Raw genomic sequence first — 21971 nt, 5'->3', positions numbered from 1 at the left:
TTCTTCAGTACTTGTTCTCATCCATTCATCTATTTATTTTCAGTCTGTCCATGATGACCACACTCCACTGCTACTTTACCTCTTGATAAAATGATCACTTCTGCAACTCCGTAGTCTTCTGTTCCAGTTCTGTCCCCCAGCATTGCACACTGCTTCTTTCTGTGCTTTTATTTTGTTCTTTTCCTTCCCCCATTTTTTTCAAGAGAGAAATTTTTTCACAATCACAGCTTACAGCTCAAGAAAGGTGTGAAGTTTTAGAAAGGTTTCTCTTTACTTGCATTGAACAGCACTACTGAGACAGTACTTCCACAGCAGACTTGGAGCCTTTGATTTTAACTAACTGCTATAAATGTACAGAGGTAAACAACAGAACCTATAAACAGTTCAATACGGGAGACTTGATTTTGCAGCTTCCAAGACAAAGCGATCAATAATCTATTACACAGCTAATCACTGGCACAAGCAGCATTCCACCAAATGAGAAGGGCAGACAGAACCTCCAGTAAGAGGGCCACAAATCACGGGGACTGCAGAGGCCTCGCTTTGAGCACACCCGTATATGCAAATATTCTTCAAACCAACAATCACCTCTCAGTCCTCGTGAATCATGCTATCGCTGTCTGGAGGCCAGTTGCTATGGCAGAAAGCTGTAATGATGGCAGAAGGCCAAGAATCCTGTCTTTGAAATCCTGCCTGAATTTAACTCCTGACTTTTCTCCGACGAGGTTCATTACTTTGTGTGACTCTGTCAGATGAAATGAGTGCTCTGTCTGCCCTGGGAACCAGTTGGGAAGTGATACTATTAATCACCGGGACAGTGAAACAGGTCAATAGCAACCATTTATCAATCAGGTTCTTTTTTAATATATTCAAGCCAAGTACGTGGTAACTGTGGTTATGCAAGTTTTTTCTTTTCCCCACATGAGCCCCTCTACTTGCTCGAGGCTATGCAACACACCCAGCTAGAAGAGACCAGATGCAGTCAGCACACCTACAGGGCAGAAGTGATGGTGCACTGAGACCATCAGCTTTGAGCAGTTCCAGCCAAGGCACCGAGACACTGCTCCATTCAAAGTGACAGTGCAGGCTGCATCTAGAATGTCCAAAAGAAAAACTGCAGATGTAACAAAGGCATTACTGTTGCAGTGGAAAAATTCTTCAATTAGATTACACTATGTACAAAGTTATGGTTACAGCGAAGCTGCAAGAGCTGCTGTATTCCTATTCACTGTACTTCTAGAGGTTTGCTCAGTCCCAAGAGCGGGTTAATAGCCACATCCTCTGTAAATCGCTCTGCATCCTACGAAACATAGGACTGTAGAGTGGTTTGGGTTGGAAGGGACCCTTAAGATCATCTAATTCCAACCCCCTGCTATAGGCAGGGACACTTACCTCCAGAACAGGCTGCACAAAGCTCCATCCAGCCTGGACTTGAGTGCTTCCAGGGAGAGGGCATCCACAACCTCACTGGAGAATCTGTTCCAGTGTCTCACCACACTTCCTAAGTGTAGTGTAATAAAGAACTTCCTAATACCTAGTCTAAATCTACTCTTTTCACACCTCATATCCCACCTTCAGAAACCTTGTTCGCAGGTTGAACCTGTGCTATCCAGGTATGCCTGTTACAGCAGTGAAAAGCAGGCTTCACTGAAGAAGCAACAACCAGGAACATTTAAAATGAACCATTTATTAAATCAAAACTGTTATTTTAACAGTTACATAAGTTACACAGCATGTTTAAGTCAGAAGATTTCACAAGGAAAAAAAAAATTAAACTTGTATTATGCAGGCAAAAATAGTACCACACAATATGTACCTGGAAGGGAAGAAGGGAAAGGGAATCTCTAAACATTCAAATAAGGCCATAATTATTTAAAAACAACAATAAAACAATAATAAAACCCCAAAAGATCAAATTTCCTTTCAGTGTGTTCAGTGCTGCTAACTATATGTACTTTTATCGTACAGATGTAACTGAGGCAGTGATATCTCAATAGCTAGGTTTAATGTTTTTCAAACATTACAGAAGTGGAATAAGGCTCATTAGTACATACAGCTGCCCTCGGAATGTCAATCTCAGTTGCCTTCATTAACTTAAAATTCACAAAGTGCACAGTTAAGATATGCCAAAAAATTGAAACTGCTACTCTACCAACAGCTGCCCATGCTTAATACTTAGTGGTCTATTGGAACGAAGTATGTTCTTCCAAAAAAAGAGATGTGTAAGAAAAGCCACTGTAAAACATTTAGTTCAAAAGATGCACTAGGAATTGTTCGTAAACTGAAAAGTAGAAAAATGTGGATTAATCATGTAAAGAAAAGAATACAAAAAACACTAGAAATGACCATCAAACCTTCAAAGAACAAGCACCACAATGGACATTAGCATTCGATTTTGTAGCGTACAGCAATGTATTAGTTTTATTCTAACCAATCCACTTCATCAAATTCTGAATCATCTTCTGAATCACTGTACTCCACAGCAATGCGACGAGAAAGTATGGTAGCAACGTCATTCTCAATGCGCTCGTGTTTAGCTTCTTGTTCGCGCTGCTCTTCGACTTTACGCAGCTGAATACCTGAAGAACATCAAACCACAAAAGTGTTACTGTTGTGCTTCAACATGACACAAAATACTTAGATCGTGAATCACTGAATGCTTCAACAGCAAAGCAAAGGCTGAGGACACTGCCCTCCTCAGGAGGAAGTTCTTGGCAGCTTTTAGAGAGGGGAATGTCAGAATTACTGCTGCAGATAGGACCACCGGTCCTGCTTTCAGTTTCCCATTAGAAATACATCCATATTTTTTTTAACACCATTCTAAGCCATTTTACTACTTGCATTTCCAAAAACTTTTTATACTCTCTCTCCTTGGCTTCAATTAGAAGTCAAAGATATTTGAGTATCCTAGCAAGATACGATTTCCCATAACTCAGTTTTGATAGTGCAGCAGCCTGGTTTAACATAAAATATTACTTAAGTGTCAAATACAAAGCAGAAATAACACGTACTGATAACATAAGAAAGCTAAGTGCTGGTAACGTAATTAGAAACAAGATGGAAATTGTGTATTTGGGGATTTATATTCATGACACCACAGACTGACCTACATCCCGTACTTAACAGTTCATCTGTCTCCCTCCACTGTCAGGTGATAGCACATGTACTTGGGTGGAATTTAAGCTATGGTAACTGAACCTCTGTTTCTTATGCAAGGTTTGGTCAAAAGTTTTTCAGGGATCAGCTGAACTGTATCAGGAGGTTCTCCTTAGTTTTTTGCTGATGTTCTCTGCTACAGTTGCATTCAAAAACTGTCAGTGCTCAACAAACGACACTTCTCTATCCAAATGTTATCAATTCATGTGTACGTAGATGCCTTAAAATTTACCTCAGTGAGTGTTACAGACTATCTACAGATTTTACAGTACAGAGTCCATAATGTGTTGTAGATATACAGGAAAAAAACAGAAAGATTTAGTACAAGGAGCAATTGTGAAAAATCTACTATTCAAAGACACCACACAGTCCAACAGCAGCACTCAGAGTGCAGCACGGATTTGTCAGTTTGTAGATACAACTCCCTCCCCTGGATAATCAGAAAACGTCACCCTGAGTTTCCGCCACTCACTTGCACTTTGTCAGCCAGGGATATGCAACAACACTGTGGTGAGACATGTTCAGACTACAATCTAAATACCTCCAGGTCTGTAGCAGCAATTTCTGAATGTCATTTAGATGTTGCTGTGACACACTGATAATATGATAATGCGATCAAAACATTCATTGAACTGTTCTGCTTTTATCTAGAAGACTGTGAAAAGAAATGTTTTTGTCTTCTACACAATCTGCAGGCTATCAGAAATAGGTAGACAGAAATGAACAGATAATCTCCAAAGATTATATATAAACATATGTACACTTTTTCTAATCAAAATTTAACAGAGAACCAGTTTTGCTACCGAAAACTAAAGATCTAATAAGTGCAAATTACAAACTGGAAAAAAAAAAAAAACCACCTATCTGGCAGTCTCAACACTCAGAGAAAACTGAAACAGAGCTAAAGTGCATTTCTCTAAACTTCTTGAATGTTAAATACTCCACCTTCCAAAGCCAATGAGGATTTATTAAGTCATTCTTTTTGCTCCATACCTTTTCGTATTGCTTCCAGCAGCACACTTCTAGCATCACTGATTACAGGAAGAGTTGAAGGGTGGCGTTTGGGTTCAGGAGCAGGAATCACTTGGGATGGCGGAGATGGAGGCATGAGAGGAGCGTGAGGGCCAGGGACAATGGTTGTGGGAGGGGGATGAAGAACAGGAGTGGGGTGAGAAAGGGCTGCAACTGTGACAGGAGAAGAGGGCCGAATGCCAGGAGGTGGCAAGGGTGGAGGTGGGGGTGGCGGAGGAAGTCCCTGTACTTCACCTTGAGGAGGAACTGGGTGGACTGGTACCGCTTCACACACTTGTGCAGCTCTAGTGACAGGGGGGGAGGGCTGTGCCAGGGGAGGAGCAATTGGAGGTGGAGCTGGATGTAGGACCCCAGGAGCTATCTGGAGAGGAGCTGGCGGAGGGGGCACAGCTGGGGCCTGCAGAGCAGCAGCAGGAGGTGGGGGGGGAGGTGGGACTGGGGGAGGTGGAGTGGAAGTCATCGCAGCACGCAGCGATGAGGTGGACAAAGCAGAAGGAAGAGGTGGTGGTGGTGGGGGTGGAGGAGTAGGGCTCACAAACACTGGTGGTCTGCCGGTTGCTGGTGACTGAGGACGGTTTTCTACCAAGCCAGTAGTAGAACTGAAATAACAGGACAAAGTTATTAGAGCTGCAGAGCAGAAAAGATAGTAATACATGAATTTCTACTACTTAAGAATATTGAGCACTGGCCATTAGAGAGTATTAAGTACTACAATGATTTCAAGGTATTCATACTGTGCATCAGTCTTCCAACAGACCTTTGCTCACGTTCAACTATTAATCAAGTTTAAACAAACCTGCATCTTTATCAGATGTTTCATATGGTATTATTCTCTCAACTCCGAGAATATCAAAGTTATTTATTTTAAGTTATTTATCTGAAGGGAACTAGTGGCTGATTAACTGCTTTAACCAACAGAACTTAAACCAAATCAATCAGTCAAAGCCTCCCAGAACACTAGAAATAATGAGTAGAAGTGAAATACATATTTAAGGTCTGATGACAGAGTGAGTGAGGCTTATATTAAAGGTCATCAGTTTTATCTACAGAGATGTATATTTATATGCCAGCCATTCATTACAGTGCAGTGAATATGTGAATCAAATATAAATAGCAACAGTAAAATTACTTTCCTGAAAGACCACTAGAGGATTTCTTTCAGCTGCTGAGGTAAAATTAATTTTAAAAGTGCTGCATTTCTGCATATATTCTTCTGGGCAATAAAAAGACATTCTTGAGAGATTAACATCTCTTGGATGAAACAACTTAACTGTCCTTCATTCTAAGCTGTATGTACCTGACTCTAAACTAAGATTTTTTATATAAGAATATCAGAGGTGTGAAAATATTTTATGTATGCATCCAGTTCTGGAAAGGCAGAGAAATGAAAATTAAAATAATAGAAGGAAAACATCACTGTAATTTAGCAAAGGGAATGAATACATAGTTTTGTCAGCTAACCTTCTTACCACAGCACATTCTTCCTTCTACATACGATGAAACACAGCTCAGTAGTACAAATGTCAGATTTCTAAATTTTCAAAACTCCAAAGCTACATGCTGAGATTCCAACATCATTCAAAGAAACATTTTCCAAACAGTTATCCTCAGAAGGTTACACAGGTAAATATCGATAGCTAGGTGGGGTCTGTTTCCAAAACCACACACGATGAGAGTTAGGTTTTAACCCTTCTCTCCGACTCCTGTGTGGCTCTGTTGCTGTGGAGATGTCAGGTTTATGGACTGACAAAAACATGTGCACTGCCTGGGCCACATGGAAGTAACACTAATAACTGTTAGTGGGGAAGTAGAAAACAAATTCCCCAACAGGACAGCATGTGACTTGACCACTCTTTGCCTACCTAACACAAGGAGGCACAGGTTTCGCATCTCCTGCACCGTGCATTGGAGGTGGTGGTGGTGGTTCATGTGGTCGGACCAACACTCGCTCTTCAGCTCTGTTGAGAAGCTCAGACATCTGGCTATAGGGTAATGCAGAAAGAGAATACGATCCATCCATATGGTCCACATATGCTTGAGATCTGTAGGAAAACAGTAAAAAATGATCCTTTATTAAATCTAAGTATTATTGCCCTCCACTACTGTTCTACATTTGAGTCTTGTTTCTGAATTACAAGATCTTCTCTTCACTAATGTTGAATATACTTAATGACTTTTTAATAATATATCCAACTTTCCATGCCACACCTTCTAGCAGCTCAAAGGCTTAGTGCTTTTGACTATTTCTACACTGTATGTCTGATCTTAGTGCTCATGAATCACATTACGTTGACTTATGTAAACATACCAATACAATCAGGAATATGCATGTAACAGTACATTATGCAACAGGCATTGTATTTGTAATAGCTTCAGCTCCTCATATTCAACATATGAGCAAATACATTCTTTGATAACACTCATTCATAACATCCATTAAGTGGCCAAATTTACAACTGAATAATTTAGTTCAACTTGTGAGAGGATCTTCATTCCAGTATTTCAATCTATATTCCAGCTTTCTCCATGCTGGAGTACACACTACTTTAGTTCTAATACTTTTTAACTATATAACACAAAGAAGGTAACAAGAAGAACTATCACTGAACAGTAGCATCAAATACAGCGAAGTGCAAATAAAGATAAAGACAGCTTAAAATAATTCAACTTACAAATCTAGACAACCTTTAAGGACCAGATCAGCTAGAAAATTTTAATTAACCACTCAACTAAAAATATTAATGACCATAAAAATTTGTCTCTATGAAATATAGATGGAATGCATTGGCAGAACACTGTCCAACACTTACAGCAGTACTTCACCTTTACACGTACTGCTGCCAGTGTAATATCCAAGCCTGTTCAATAATTAGAGGGCAAAACTCTTACTTTGTTATTCAAAACCACTCTGTTCTTCTGTGTCTGAACAACATCTTCTGCACATGCAGTGCTCCCAAGCACTACTGCATTATTCATAATTTCACTACTGTTACTGAGATAATCAAGGTCTTAGTGAGGGTCCTGGATATAAAAGGAGTCCTGCAACAAGTGTGTCTAATATGGAATCCAGTATAGCAAAAGAAAAGGACAGCAGGAAAGCAGATGTTTCTGCTAACTACTTAACACAGTGGTTTGCAGAGATAAGATAGTACAAAGTTGTTCCCAGAAACACTCTTTGCCATAGCTTAAGTAGTGCTCTACCAACTGAACTGAGATCATTTTTCCTTTATGTACTCAAAGAACTAACTTTTCTAGGAGTAGGTTTTTTAATTTCTCAGATACAAAACACCATCTCAAACAGATACTGTGGTTACCCACCGCTACTATTAAGTTTATCTGAAAGCCCTGTGAAGTTAAAATACTTGGCCAGTGAAAGATGGGGGAGGATGTATTTAACAATCTATATAACAATACCAACAACTTCCAACAGAACAAAAACCCCAAAAACAAATAAACAAAAAAACACAGCAAACCAAATCCCTGAAAAAACACACCTCCAAAAGTGCTAACATTACTTGTCAGCCCTCTTTCTTATCATAATCTTCTCAGCTGATAAAAAAGAACTGGTTTTGCACAAGCATCACAAGAGGAAACACAGGAGCAATATAATGTAAAATGCTGCATTTAGCCACCTGCAAATATGTGCTGTGAAATGAAAATCCAACAGGTTGGATTTTGTAATAGACTGTAACCAGAAACATCAATCAAATCTTGGATTTGCTCATGAGTAAAGAGAAGCTCAGCAATCTCATGTGAGTTCCAAATGGACATTTGTTCACATCACACCCACCATATAATCTTGGCAGTGTCTGCTCTAAGAAAAATCAAGAGACTGGAATAATAGAGATTTTGTAGGTCAAGACTGGAATGTACTGACTATACTTCCTTCAAGTCACAGACAAATGACTTCAATAACGAGATAATAACTCCTTTAAAGATAAACTGATTGAGAATTTTAAAATCTGACTTTTGATAGAGCTTAATCAGTAATTTTCAGTGTATTTCAAGAAAAGCAGTAGTATCTCATGATCTACCATTCCTCAAGAATGTTTGCTATGCAGTACAAATATCTATACTTAGTAAAGGATAGAAAAAAATAAAAAGAAACCTGGATTCAAAATGTGAGGCTGGGCCATTAGCAACTTCAATGTGCTTATGTAAGAGGTTAGCATCATCTTCAGCGAGCTCCGGACCTTGGGCTAGCTTCTGCCACTCCCTCCGTCTGTCATGAGGTGCCCTTGGCACTTTTTCTGGTTCATGAGGGCGATCTAGATTTTTCTGCTGTAGGAGAGTTGTGCAAACAAAACTGACAACTAAGACAATGTTTTTAAACTAGTTGCATTTGTACATCATGCATAACATAATGAAAAACAATCCCAATTCAAGAGTAAGAATAAACAGGAAAAAATTATATTTAAGTCTAAACCAAACATACACATCAAAAAGCAGCGTAAAAGGCAAAAAGCTTCATTCTAATGCATAATTTACTCATAAGACAACAAAAAATACTTGCCCAAGCAGATATTTATACTGTCTGAAATGGTATTCTAAATCAGTTATTGTCTTTATGTATGAAATATACAGAATCATGAAGAAAAATAGCACTATCTTTTAAAACTGTTCATTTGATTTTAAGAAGCTATTTACGAACTGCTCAATTCCTACTAATTTCTTCCCAGTTTAGAGTAAATATAAGCATAAGGATTTCATTTGGGTTTTGTTGTTAGTTTGCCTTCTTGTTTGTTTTTTTTCCATCTGAGAGACCACCAGGGTTATGTATTATTAAAAAAAAAAAAAAGTGATCTAGAAAAATTCTTTATTTCTTTTTTCCTCTTTGTTGACTCACTGCTAGAAGACTTACAGGTTCTGGCAAACCTGCTTTTTGTCACATTAAGACAGCATGAAAGCTCTAGGCCCATTCAAATTGTTATTAAATAATAGTTTGTTTGAATGAACACTTTCAGCTGAATGAAGAAGACAGTGATTATTTCTGTAAAGTTTGGATTGCTACTAATAGCATAACCAAAAAGCACTGTATATGCAAGTAAACCACTTCCAGGAAAGAAAATAAAATCAGCTACACAAAGCTAACGTGCGTACCTTCTGCTTCCTCTTTTCTTTTCTTTTGTCCTCAGTGTCCTGTAACATTTTTTCCTTCCACAGATCAAAGAAGTACGAAGGATTGGTATAAAACTTCAAACCCTCTTTTCCATCATCCCTGAAACACAATGACCCAAACAGGATATAATGTTTGTTTGATGTTTTTCTTATCGTTGTAAGATTAGAGTAAAAGTTGAGTAAACTAGAATCAGGTTTTAACACTTTAAATGTCTTCTGCCGTCTGTACTCCCCAAGCAGCTTCCCAGTGTTCCAGTGCTACTCAACATGAGCATGATGACTGAATATAGAATCTCTACTATGTATAACTAGCTAGAAATTGGTTTTGACTATTTTTTTAATTTTAACTAACCTGTATGGGGTGAGAATGTTAAGAGGAGGAGGCTGTTCGCAAATGTCGTAAGTCTCTTGCAAAGGAATAGGCAGAGTTTTGCGGTCAAACAGCTGCTGATCTTGAGTTGTGGAACTGCGGAAAGCTTTCCTCATGGTAATGTCCTGCAATGACACTGAAAGGGGATACGGACATTTAAAAAAAGAAGAAAAAAAAAGCCAAATATACTTTATTTGGTTTAATCTGGAATTGCACAATGCTAGAACAGCAATATTAAGCATTACTACTAATATCGTACATCCAGTACATATGCATGTTCAGAAAATATAAATTCATCCAGTACTAGTATCATTGTCAGATTACATGAAAAACATGTTTTGAGATGTTCTAAGCTTACCACCCTTAATTTAGTTTTCTCAGGAAACTTCTGCTTACCTGGACAGAACATCAGAACTCTCTCTTTCTCTCCAAAGTAGTTCAACAAATCATTTTCTGTAGTTATAAAATAATTCTTTAGTTTGAAAGGACTTGATAACATTTACCAACTCCATTCACAACCCTTTTGGGTGCTAAAAATGCCTTTATCTTGAGGTATAGATTTTATTTTTACCTGTCATTAGGATTTCCCTTCCTTACATGTGCATAGCAGTTCCTAAGAAGGTCCACTGAGATGCCAAACTGGCAAATCACTTAAGCTAATTGTACTGATATCGGTGAGTTTTAATGAGGTGATACCATGTTCCAATCACATCAAAGCAGACAAGTGCTGGCTCTTATCAGACTGAATAGTTGAGATAAGGCTCTTGTGTTTAATTCAGGCGAGTCCCTTGGAGTTTTTAAGCACTTATCAATGATCAATTATCATTATGCAAGATTGAAAGGAAAAATAACAGTAGGTGAACTCAACAGATTAAACAGTCATCTGAAACACACTGACTTACTGTTGTTAAAGCTTATATAGCTTTTTCTATTTCACAAGCATTAACATTTAGATAAAAATAATGAAAAAGTGACTGACTGATGAAACTCACACCTTCCATTTCTGGAACAGTGCACCTTCTCAGCCTCATCCATATAGATCTTAAAAAAAAAATCACAAAGTTTTATACATACACACATATATTTATGCTGACTGCAGTGCCCATTTACTCAAGGTGAGAGAACACCTTCCCTATCTCACTGCTTTAGAAAAAACACAAGAGCCTTCAGAAGTTGTTTTTCTAAGAGCACTCTGGTTTCAGCTGAAAGCTGCTTTTACTCTTCTTTCCTGTAACACGTGGAAGTGTATGTACATAGATGGAGTTCTACTCCATGATCAAAAAAGGGGCAGGATTTTTCCCAGCAGGCTTACAATTCCTGGAATGTTCTTTTTTCTTACCTAAGCATACTGGCAGCATCCTTTGTGAGGCTAAAGATAGGTTTTATTCGATTTTCAGTTTTCTGTTTGAAGTTCATTGCAATGGGCAAGGTTGCACGTGCTGGAACAGTTTGCTCCTCTTTATCCTTAGATTCTATTTCATTACTGTATCTTTTTATCCTATTAATACCTTTAATTAGCTGCTCAGAAGCCTTTTTACATGCATGAAAGAAGTATTATAATGTATGGATGTCAGCTAGGAGGCTCTGTTTCTTCAAGTGTTTTTATGCTCATAAATAACAATATATATTTTGTACCTGTCATGAAGTACACATTGTTATTAGCTGCCAAAAGTTCACATTTAAAATAAAAGAACTGGGGTTTCCCTAATCTGAAACGCCATTCTTAGATTCTTCCATATTTCAGCTCCTTTTCCTTTAGGTTATTGGTCTTACAAACTTCACCATATGTACTTGTTCAGAGTTGTTTGACAATTCTACAAATCTTTAACAGTCTTTTATTGGACACTATGCCAGTAAAAAAATAAATTGCTATATTTCTCTTACAACCTACATACATTCTGATAGCAATAAAAAAAATAACATTGCAATAAAGACAGTTATTTGTTTTAATATTAAAATGCATACAAAGTATGCAGCTCCATATTCCTGAGATAAATATTACTCTATAAACTCTTTATTCACATTCCTTACTTAATCTCAAGTGAGCAAACACAGTCTGTTTAGTCCATAATACGCATTTTATTGTTGTAATCGCCAATTTTTGTAAAGAAATACAAGGGAACATCACACCTGAGGACAATCAGTCCATACCCAGCGGTTACAGACTACTTTCTCTGTAAAACCAGGCTAAAGAGCAAAGGTCTTCAGAGAAAACTGGATTTGAAATAGCCAAAAGCATTTCCTGCATTGATACTGAAAGTATTTAACAAAAAGCATGCCATCATTCAAGACAACTGAATATAGTATTACACTATTAAGGAAATGCAAGGACACAGTACACAAAATACTGAGAATTATGACACTGATATAACTAGTCTACAGAAAAAGAGATTGGGTAAACTGTGTGTTGCAAACAGTATATAACCTCAGGCTACGTACAGTTTGGCTAACGAAGTCATTCATTCAGCCTGCCAGCTGGCTATTGAACAGCAGCAACGTGTGTGGCTTCCCACTGGGGTGTGAAAAACATGGAAGCATTGCTGGTCATATGGCCACTTAGCTTTGGTTGAGTGACCAATTAGCACAGTAAGAGAGCAAACAAATTGTACATATGAATTCAGGTGAGAGAAGACATGGAAAACTGAAGAAAAAATTGGAAGTGATTCAGGGATTTAACTTGATGCCAATAAATTTAAACCTCTAGTTGCCTAATATCTAATTAGCACCACAGTCTTTGTATGGCACATGATCTTAAGCTCTCTATAGCTCAAAAAGTCATTTCTCAAAAAGTCCCTTTGTTACACCACTTGTGTTTACAGTCACACATACACACAAAAAAAAAACCAACATAGTCTATGTGTCCTTAAAAGTTGAGATGCTCCTACTCAACACTTCCTTTTAGTGCTCTCTCGAACACTTTCTGTACAATTAAACCCTGAACTTCTAAGACTGAACTTTTGAATGTCAAAACTGTGACTCCTTGCTGAACTGAATGACTGAGAAATTAGCTACAAATCCATGATCTTAGTTGCCCATAATTCCCATTTTCTGTCCAAAAACTTACCCAGTGATGTGGAAAGTGCAGGGAAGTAAGAATGACAATATCAATATTGTCTTAAGTACCTAAATAAAAGTAAATGACAGGGAAGGTGCTTTCATGTTTCTCTTAAAATTTCTCTTATAAAGATTTGCATGATTCAGCTCCTAAAGACACTGCAATCTTGGAAGTATTGTTTCTACTTCTGTCATGGTTTTATGATATTTGTTATCAGTATTCCACATCATAACAACATGTAGTGCAGTGGGAGTTAAAGAGACAACGCTCCAGTTCTGTGGATCACTGACAGTTCCAGGTATACCAGTCTCAGAAGAGAAGAACTACATACACCAGAGGACTTTGCATTACTTTGCCTTTTTCCATTTTCCATTCAGAAGGAAGAAAACTGTTGGCACGTCATGAGATCTCTCTTCATTTCCCTTTCGGATCATCCCAACAGCATGTGAGCTCCCTAGCAGTCACACCTTCAGCGTTAGAGTAAAGGCCTTCAGTTTTTGGACACTGTCTCTCATTTTATTATTAGTTTCAGTTCCAATTATATTTTTGTATTACTCTGCATTCCGATATCTAATTTAGTAAACTGGCTTCCCTCCTCAGATCATTGCTGCTGTTTTGCTTTTGGGCCCTTCTCTGTGCCCTCTTCCCCTTCCTGCGGTGTGGGTCCTGGGGCTCGGATGATCAAAAAGGGAAAAGACATGCAAACAGTTTTATCTTTCCCTCTAAATGGAAAATGGAAAAAGGCAAAGTAACACAAAGTCCTCTGGGGTACGTAGCTCTTCTCTTCTGAGACAGGAATACCCAGAATTACTGGTAATCCACAGAAGTGAAGCATTAACTCTTTAACTCCCAGTCCACTACATGATCTTACAATGTGGAATACCAATAACAGAAAGTCATAAAACCATGACAACTTCTTACGTGCATTTTTAACAACCATTCACTTCATCAAAGCCTACAACCTCATGCTTATCAGGTTTCTCTCTCATTCTGACTAGTCACCACAGGTCTGATACTTGCTAGGCAGAGAGACTGCTTCTCCAGAGCAAATCTTGCTCGCTTTTGGATTCAGCTCCAAGATGAACAATTCCAACATTCTCCACTATTCTTAAACACAGCAGCAGGTAAGATAGGGAGTTTATGTAGCTTAACTACTATAAGTGAATAAAGAGAAGACATAAATGCTAAAGCAATCATTTTAAGAGGACTCAGAAGTTGCTTTAAATGCAGCGTGTAGCACTAGGAAGCCCAGAGCAGCACGTGAGAGAACACAATCACCCAGCTGCATCAAGCTGTGTATCTGCCAGAGGGTCTCAACAAAACCCCTACATTATTTAACAAATGGCATTCTGTCCAGATCCCAATTTATATACAAAAAAAACCAACCACTACCAAAGGAGGCAAAATCATGGCTTTGACACTGAGCTATTGAGCTTTGGACACACTATTAAAACTGATTTTCTTATAAAATAACACACAAATTGAATTGAGGGCTAAGAGAACTGGAAGAAAAAAACAGAAGAAAAAGAAAGCAGCTGGAACTTGGCCATCAGAGGGACACATGCTCAAATCCAACATTCAGTTGTATAGTGCAGTTCCAGGCAAAGGAAGCTACTACACAATTTAATTTAGCAGACTCATTTTTTTTAACTTGACTTTGATGGTAATATATATATATGAATTAATTCACAGCAGTGTTATTCACCACATTAACATGTTACGTGAAAGTAACATCTTAAATCAGTTTCATGTGTTCTTTGTTCTAAACTCATATTAATATACAATATACATGATTCATCAAACTCTTCTCAGGAGGCTGGAGATTCTAAGTGAGCCACCTCTTAAAATGGGATTTGCTGTGCCCTTTGCTCTTATTCTCACAGTAAGCTGACTACACTGATCTGAAAGTTAACCTAGTCTTCAAATTCCTTAAGTACACAGAACACGCTTATTTCACTGCTTTCCTGTGACAGGACTGTGTGCAAGGAGTCAGTTTCTCCAGGATACAAGCCTAACCTAAGTTTAATTTGATTTTATTATTTGACAGAGGTATTAAAATAAGTGAAAACAATGAGAAAGCACACAGACTATTCAAAACACGCAGAGCTTTTTTTCTTCTTTAACTCTGTCAGAAAGACCTGTCAAGTATCTGCACCTTTTTCAGTGAATCTGACTTGGGCTGGTCTTGCTCACACTGCTTAGCTTTAAATGAATCTTTTTATTTTCCTCTTGTGTAATAGCACTGGGCCCAAAAGAACCCATTACATCTTCTATTACTGCCTGCTGGCAAAGAACTATCAAATGAGACTCATTTTGCAAGTATGGCCCATTTTACACATGCTATTAGCTAAACAGAAATACTGAAATTTGCTTAATTCTTGCATAGAGAGTAAGGAAAACGCGAGATATATTCAAATGTCTTCCCCAAATCTCCATGCCATTACCTTTCTCCAGTTATTTTAGCGCAGACCAGGGCTAAAACAAGACCATTTGTGATAAACATGTAAATTTTAAGCTGAAAAGATGATACTGAAAGTGAAAAGGTTTCACGATCTCTGGTTTTTAAGAAAATATACTGTTTTTCACTCATCTCCTTTGCCCTCATCTGGTTACTCAACCAGGGCAGACATTTGCAAATAAGGAACACTGGGTATGGTCCAAGGACTTCTTAGGTTAATAAAAGCAGCCATTCAATAGCTCCTGACACTGAGGATTGCATGTGTTCTTCTGATGTATGAGCAGGCACTGCTCTCTTATAGAATAAGAGACAAATCCAGGGTATCAGATTCAAGTCACATTTATTCACTCTGGACTGGATCAAGTAGACCTCTCTGTAGCCCTGTTTTCTTTAATTACAATGCCTGTCTCTTTTCTTACATCTACAGTTTAATAAATAGATCCTACAGTATATGTAGTACTGTGAAAAGTTATTATCTAGTGCATTTGAAATATACTCTATTTAAAAATATTTCTGGCAATTCTCTAGCATCAAATAGGTATGAATATTTAGTAATGAAACCTACAACCAAACTTGTCAAAGGCCACCTACTGGAAAGTACAAATTTCCATCTTGCTAACCCGTAACATCCTTAAGACGTTTTAACTGTGTGGTCTCCAAATTTTCCTGGATTGTGAAAGGTTGACATACCAGACCAGTCACATCAACGTAAATCCCACTCTGATTATAATGGTAACAAGGTTGTCCAGGGTAAATATGGAAATGACATTAACAATCTGGTGTGTTAGAGCCATTAAAAGATTACAATTGCTGACAATCTACTGCTGTACATAAAAAGGATTTTTGTCATTATCCAATCACTGTAAATATGGTATTTTATTGGAAAAAGTAGTGTGCATGTATGATTTATGCTCAGCTGTCAAGGGACTTGGAAAATCCCATTTATGTAAGAATTCCCCTAGGCAAGTCACGGTTTCGTGGAAAATCTGCTACTAGCTGTTAACAGCTGTCTTTTGAAACCTGCTCTAAAATAAATGTCACGCTAAGTACAGAATCTAAAGTTCCTTAGATTTTTGCTAATAGTGAAATTTCATAATAGGTAAAAAAAAACAAACACAGTTTGCCAAAGACCACGTTATTGGTCTGACACCTCATTCTTCCTGAACTATCATACTTAGATATTCAGAACCAAAACAGCTTTCTAATTTATACTTTATAATTGGATCCCACAACCCAACTGAAGTTATTTTCCAAGACCAGATGTTGCTCTATTTTCTATGTCTTAACCATGTAGCCTAGAATACTCTAAAACTGGGATCACAATATCCTTCATTATTGCACTTGTAACCGAGAGATACTCAGGAAAGTGAAGAAATTTCATATTTGCATATTAGCTAGTCACTGTTCTTATGGTATATGAGCTGTGTGATGACTATTTAAATCCAATAAAAATTCTATTTTGTAAGCACAAGCCACATCCTATTCAGTGTCAGAAGTACTTGTCTTCTCAGTGCCACCAATTTTTCTATTACTTAAAGCTACTTAAGAAGAATTCTAGGGAATAATCCATCCACTGTAAATGGAGCTGTTCAAGTATAACTTCATCCACAATCTAAGATGCTATCAAGTTAAACACAAAAACCCTACCTGGACAAATAGTTACATACTATGGCAATGAGTAGGAAAGTTAAAAATATAAAGTAAAGATATATTCCCAGGAATTCCCACAACATAACAAAGTACTACTATTACCACAGAAATATAATAGTACTAAAGTAACATGTTTTCAAATGAACGTCACTGTCATATTTTGCTCTGTGTTCTTGTAAATGTAATTTAAACTATTATTATTTCTATTTCATGTACCAGTGATGTTTGAGTGACAAAATAAGAAACCGTCAAAACAGATATTAACTTACATTCCTCTTCCTTTGGATCCAGTTGTGTAACACTGACAGATAGGCGATCTACACGTTCTTGTAAGGAGTTGACTCTAAATGAGAAACTGTGAGCTTCATTAAAAAGTTCACCAAATATATCTTCAGCATATTTACCTAAAATAGAAAAGGAAAAAAAAGATAAGCAAGCATACCACAAGATGAGCTTGCCTTCAGAAAGACTTCTGATAGCTACTGAATATATAAATTTAAGGTGCGTGATAATCAGTTGTAACAATCTGTACTTACTAAGCTTGTTCAGAAGGCCTCAAAAATGCAAATAAAAGTTAAACAGTAACTTCTAATTTATTTATCATAAATGAAATTTAATACATTACTAGATGGACCTTCAGCTGGTTTAAACTGACTGAAATATGCAGAATTATCCAAGGAACTAGACCAACTATTTTCTTAAGACTTCTATAAAAGGATGATTTACAGCATCTAAAGCTGCTCCTGTATAAGCATTAACCATACTTTCCAAATGAATTCAACCCCTAATTTCTTAAAGTACAGCTCCCACTCCTATGATTCAAAAGACCTTTCAAACATGAAAGATCAGATGCATACATCTAGGTTTATTAGTAACAACCTATTCAAAAACGCACGTTAAAATAATATATTATACTTTGAAGGGTGAAAATTCTAGTAACTGTCTAATTTATACTGAAGTAAAATAAGAATTTCCCCTGTTCAGTTCAATGGACATCACACATTTAGTCCAGCAGACAAGGATATTCAGGTCTGAGAAAAGGCTCTGTAACAATTTCTCTTGTACAGATGGAATGCTCCATAGGGTGCTTCTAATGTACCCTAGCTCAAGGAAAATATTTTTATGAAATCTCTGCCTTCACTGCACAATAAATCTGGAAGAATACATAAAAATGAGGACAGAAAGACATTAAACGGAAAATTTAAATCTCCACAGGTAGTGTGTCAACTATTTAAGGATACCACATGGATAGCACGTGTTCAACACAAGGCCAGTGCATGTAAATTATTAAGACTTAGGTAACTGGGAAAAAAAAAAAAAAGCACAACTATAAATGCAACAGATCACAAAAGGGAGATCTTTAAGAATCGTAGGTAAACTAGCCAAAAGGAGCAAATATCAAGCCACTAAGAAATATTCTTTCAAATATATGATGAGTAAGAAAGCCTGAAAAGGAATCTGTAGAGTCAACTGGTAACAAAGATATAAAAGGAACACTCAGAGAAGGCAAGATCATTGCAGACAAGCTGAATTAACACCTTCCAATAGTGTGGAAAGAAACTGGAGAGATCCTCATGCCAAAACTCTTCTTTGTGGGAGACTTGTCAAAGCAACTGAAGTGACTATATACAAATTAACAAAACAAAGAGAAAGGGATCAGTAACAATTTGTAAATCTCCATAATACACACTCCAAGGTGGCAAGCACAATATTAAGTTTCAAAATTTTTGTCATGGAGTATCTTCAGAGTTTCAGGCCTGTAAGCCTGACACTCAGAGAAATTAGTACAAATTATTATAAAGAACTGAATTACAGACACCTGGACACTTGTTAAAGAAGAGTCAACACAACTTTTGTGAAGGGAAACCCCAGCAGGTTTACAAGCACAAGGATGGAGCACAATGACCTAGATTATTTCCAAGAATTAGAAAGTCCCTAAGCAAAGCTTTTTAGAAAAACTTAGGAGCCTGAACATAATGACACGGCATAGATAAATAATTCCTCAAAAGGTGTACAACAGAGGGTGTGAGAAAACAACTGGTCTTCACAGTTGAGAATGGAGAGGTTTCATTGCTTTCTGTACTGGGATCTATGCTATTCTAGGCAGTCATAAATGACTTGAATCAGGAGAGACTAAAGCTTGTCAATGGTATTAACTTATGGAAAAGAAACATTAGCAAATGCATGGAAAACCCAGCTGGTTGAAGAGCCTTCCAAACTGGAAGCAGTTGGAGGCTGAGAGAACAGTAGAAAACGCAGAATGTGACGACCGAGGATAAGACAGAGATTCTCAATGCCTTATGTACATCCGTCTTTAAAAGTCAGACCAATTATCCTCAGCGTACTCTACCTCTTGACCTGAAAGCCTGGGATAGGGAGGAGAATAAACTCCCTCTCGACACAGCTGGAAACGGTTTGAGACCTGCTACTCTACCTGGATTGCAACAAGTCCATGGAGCCAGATGGGATCCACCCAAGAGTGCTGAGGGAGCTGGAAGAGGTGACTGCCAACTTGCTTTCCACTAACTATCTGCATTGCTGGTCAACCAGAGAGATCACAGAGGATTGAAGGTTTGCCAGTGTGATTCTCATCTACAAGGGAGGTTGTAAGAAGCACCTGAGGAACTACAGGACTGTCAGTATGCCCTTGGTGCCAGGAAAGGTTATGGAGCAGATCATCCTGAGTAGGACAGCCGGGGATCAGGCCCAGCCAGTGTGCATTAACGCAAGGCAGGTACTGCTTGACCAATCTTATCTCCATCTATGATCAAGGGACCAACCCAGAGGATGAAGGCAAAAGCTGTTGACGTAGCCTATCTAGACTTCAGCAAAGGCTTTGACACTGCTTCCCACAATATCCTCCTAAAGAAGCTGGCAGCCCATGGTCTGCTCACCCTTTGCTGAGTACAGAACTGGCTTGATGTCGAGGCTCAGAGTGGTGGTAAACAGTTAAATCCAGCTGGTGACTTGTCATGAGTGTGGTATGTCCCCCAGGGATCAGTACTAGAGCCTGCCCTGTTCGCTATCCTTACTGGTGACCTGGTTGAGGGGATTCAGTGTACCCTCAATAGGTTTGCAGATGACACCAAGCTGGGAGGACGTGTTTATCTGCCTGGGGGTTGCAAGGCCCTTCAGAGGGATCTGGACAGGCTGGATCCCTGGGCTGAGGGCAGTGGGATGAAGTTCAACAAGACCAAGCAATGGGTCCTGCACTTTGCCCACAACAATCTCAAGCAATGCTACAGGCCTGGGGCAGAGTGGCTGGAAGACTGCAGAAGAAACAGACGTGGAGATGTTGGTCAACACTCAGCTGAACATGAGCCAGCAGTGTACTCAGGCAGCCAAGAAAGCCAATGGCACCCTGGTTTGTATCAGAAATAGTGTTGCCAGCAGGAGCAGGGAAGTGATCATCTCTCTGTACTGGTGAGGCCATGCATCGAGTATTCTGTTTGGTTTTGGGACCCTCACTACAAGAAAGACTGAGGCCCTGAAGCGTGTTCAGAGAAAGGCAACAGAGCTGGTGAGAACTTTGGAGCACAACTCTTATGAGGAGCAGACGAGGAAACTGAGATTGTTCAGTCTGGAGATGAACAGGCTCAGGAAGACCTTATAGCTCTCTACCTCTATCTGAAAGGACATTGTGGCAAGGTGAGGGTCAGCATCTTCTCCCATGTAAGTAGCAACAAAACTAGAGGGAATGGCCTCAAATTGCACCAGGGGAGATTAAGACTGGATGACAGGAAAAATTCCTATGGTCAGGTGCTGGAACAAGCTGCTCTGGGAGGTGGTTAAATCACCATCTCTAGAGGTGTTCAAGGAACATTTAGATGTTGTACTAGGTAAGGACCAGGATTTAGTGGAGAAATATTGGTGGTTACTGGATGGTTGGAATGGATGATCTTTGAGGTCTTTTCCAACCTTGGTGATTCTATCATTCTATGTAAAAAATATACATGCTTATCATGTAATACTTCTTGAGGCATCTGTTACAGGCCACAGAGTAAGAAGCAGATCAACAGCACAGCCATTCTTGGAACCATATTTCTTTAAGTACTAAACTAGTGAAAGAGACGGAAAGTTAATAATAAGGCCTGTTTAGCTGGCAACTTGCTTAACACAAGACTTTCTAATATATGCCATGAAATTCTGTTTAACCTGTATCTAAAGCAAGAGAAATTACTAAAAAATGAGCAAGATTATTAAATTGTTAATATAAATTTACTACAAACACATTATGTTCCTAATAAGATATTCAGATATATTCAATTATTCAATTTAATTAGGTAACTTGTGTAATATTCAGAGACATACATATTAAAATCAAGTATTAAATTTCACGTGTGGAATAAAAAGTAAACCACAAGCTCTAAAATCCATCAACTTCCTTTTTACAGATGCATTTTAAGGCTAGTTGGTTTTATCTGTATCATTTCATCAGGCTTACAATTCATCTACCTCATTAATAAGCTCCAATTGCAAATAATATGTCTCAAAATCTTTTTATTATGTTGCACACAGATACAAACATATTGCACAGAAAAACTGCCTATGCTTATGAACATTAATCCTCAAATGGGAAATATATTAAAAGCAATCTGTCACGTCTGAAGTGATATGCAACCATAATGTCTCTACCTACATTCCTGTTGGCACTTTTTTTTTTTAAGCTTGAAGCATATGGAACTAAATGCTTTTCAAGCAAAACAAAGTGTTTGCTTCTAGAGAAATGTATAACTTCCATTCAGAGTATGAATGGAAGAGTACTACGTATGAATGTACGTATGAATGCAACACTTTCAATATAGTTATTTCTTTTACAGTTCTTTTTTGTGTATTTCATTTGAATGTATCTTTGATTTCAAATGATTTACAAAAGATATGATTTACAGGTGATAACAGTGAACTATATGAAATATGACAAAAACCCATAAAAAAAAATACACTGTTCCAAACCCCACAGTAGGATACCCAGTATTTAACAACAACAAAAAAGCTGCTCAAATTTCACTTAACTTATAGATGACAGGTTGGAATACTGAGAAATTAAAACTAATTCCATTTCATAAAATTAGTACCACTGAAGTAGTGTTAACAGTGCAGAACACTTACATCATTATGGGACTGTCTGATCA

At 38.0% G+C, this 21971-nt stretch overlaps 1 protein-coding gene across 3 annotated transcripts in view; it reads right to left on the bottom strand.

Annotated features, from left to right (window-relative positions):
* Positions 1-1688: 1688 nt before the first annotated feature.
* The window catches only part of WASF1 (WASP family member 1), a 77973-nt gene continuing 57690 nt past the window's right edge, over positions 1689-21971 (bottom strand). For 2 of the 3 annotated variants that reach the window (XM_065735062.1, XM_065735048.1), the window contains exons 3-9: positions 17109-17243; positions 9659-9812; positions 9289-9406; positions 8297-8469; positions 6051-6230; positions 4150-4787; positions 1689-2579 (exon numbers count right to left, since the gene is read on the bottom strand). In XM_065735062.1, coding sequence (XP_065591134.1) covers positions 2422-2579; positions 4150-4787; positions 6051-6230; positions 8297-8469; positions 9289-9406; positions 9659-9812; positions 17109-17243 — 1556 coding nt within the window. In that variant the 3' untranslated portion in view covers positions 1689-2421. The remainder of the gene's footprint in view (positions 2580-4149; positions 4788-6050; positions 6231-8296; positions 8470-9288; positions 9407-9658; positions 9813-17108; positions 17244-21971) is intronic. The other variant, XM_065735055.1, reaches the window with a different exon arrangement.

This window comes from Cyrtonyx montezumae, unplaced genomic scaffold, assembly GCF_038088225.1.
Source record: "Cyrtonyx montezumae isolate F1298 unplaced genomic scaffold, pur_monq_1.0 scaffold_0, whole genome shotgun sequence".
In the NCBI taxonomy this organism is placed as follows: Eukaryota; Metazoa; Chordata; class Aves; order Galliformes; family Odontophoridae; genus Cyrtonyx; species Cyrtonyx montezumae.
This window is presented reverse-complemented; position numbering and strand designations above follow the sequence as displayed.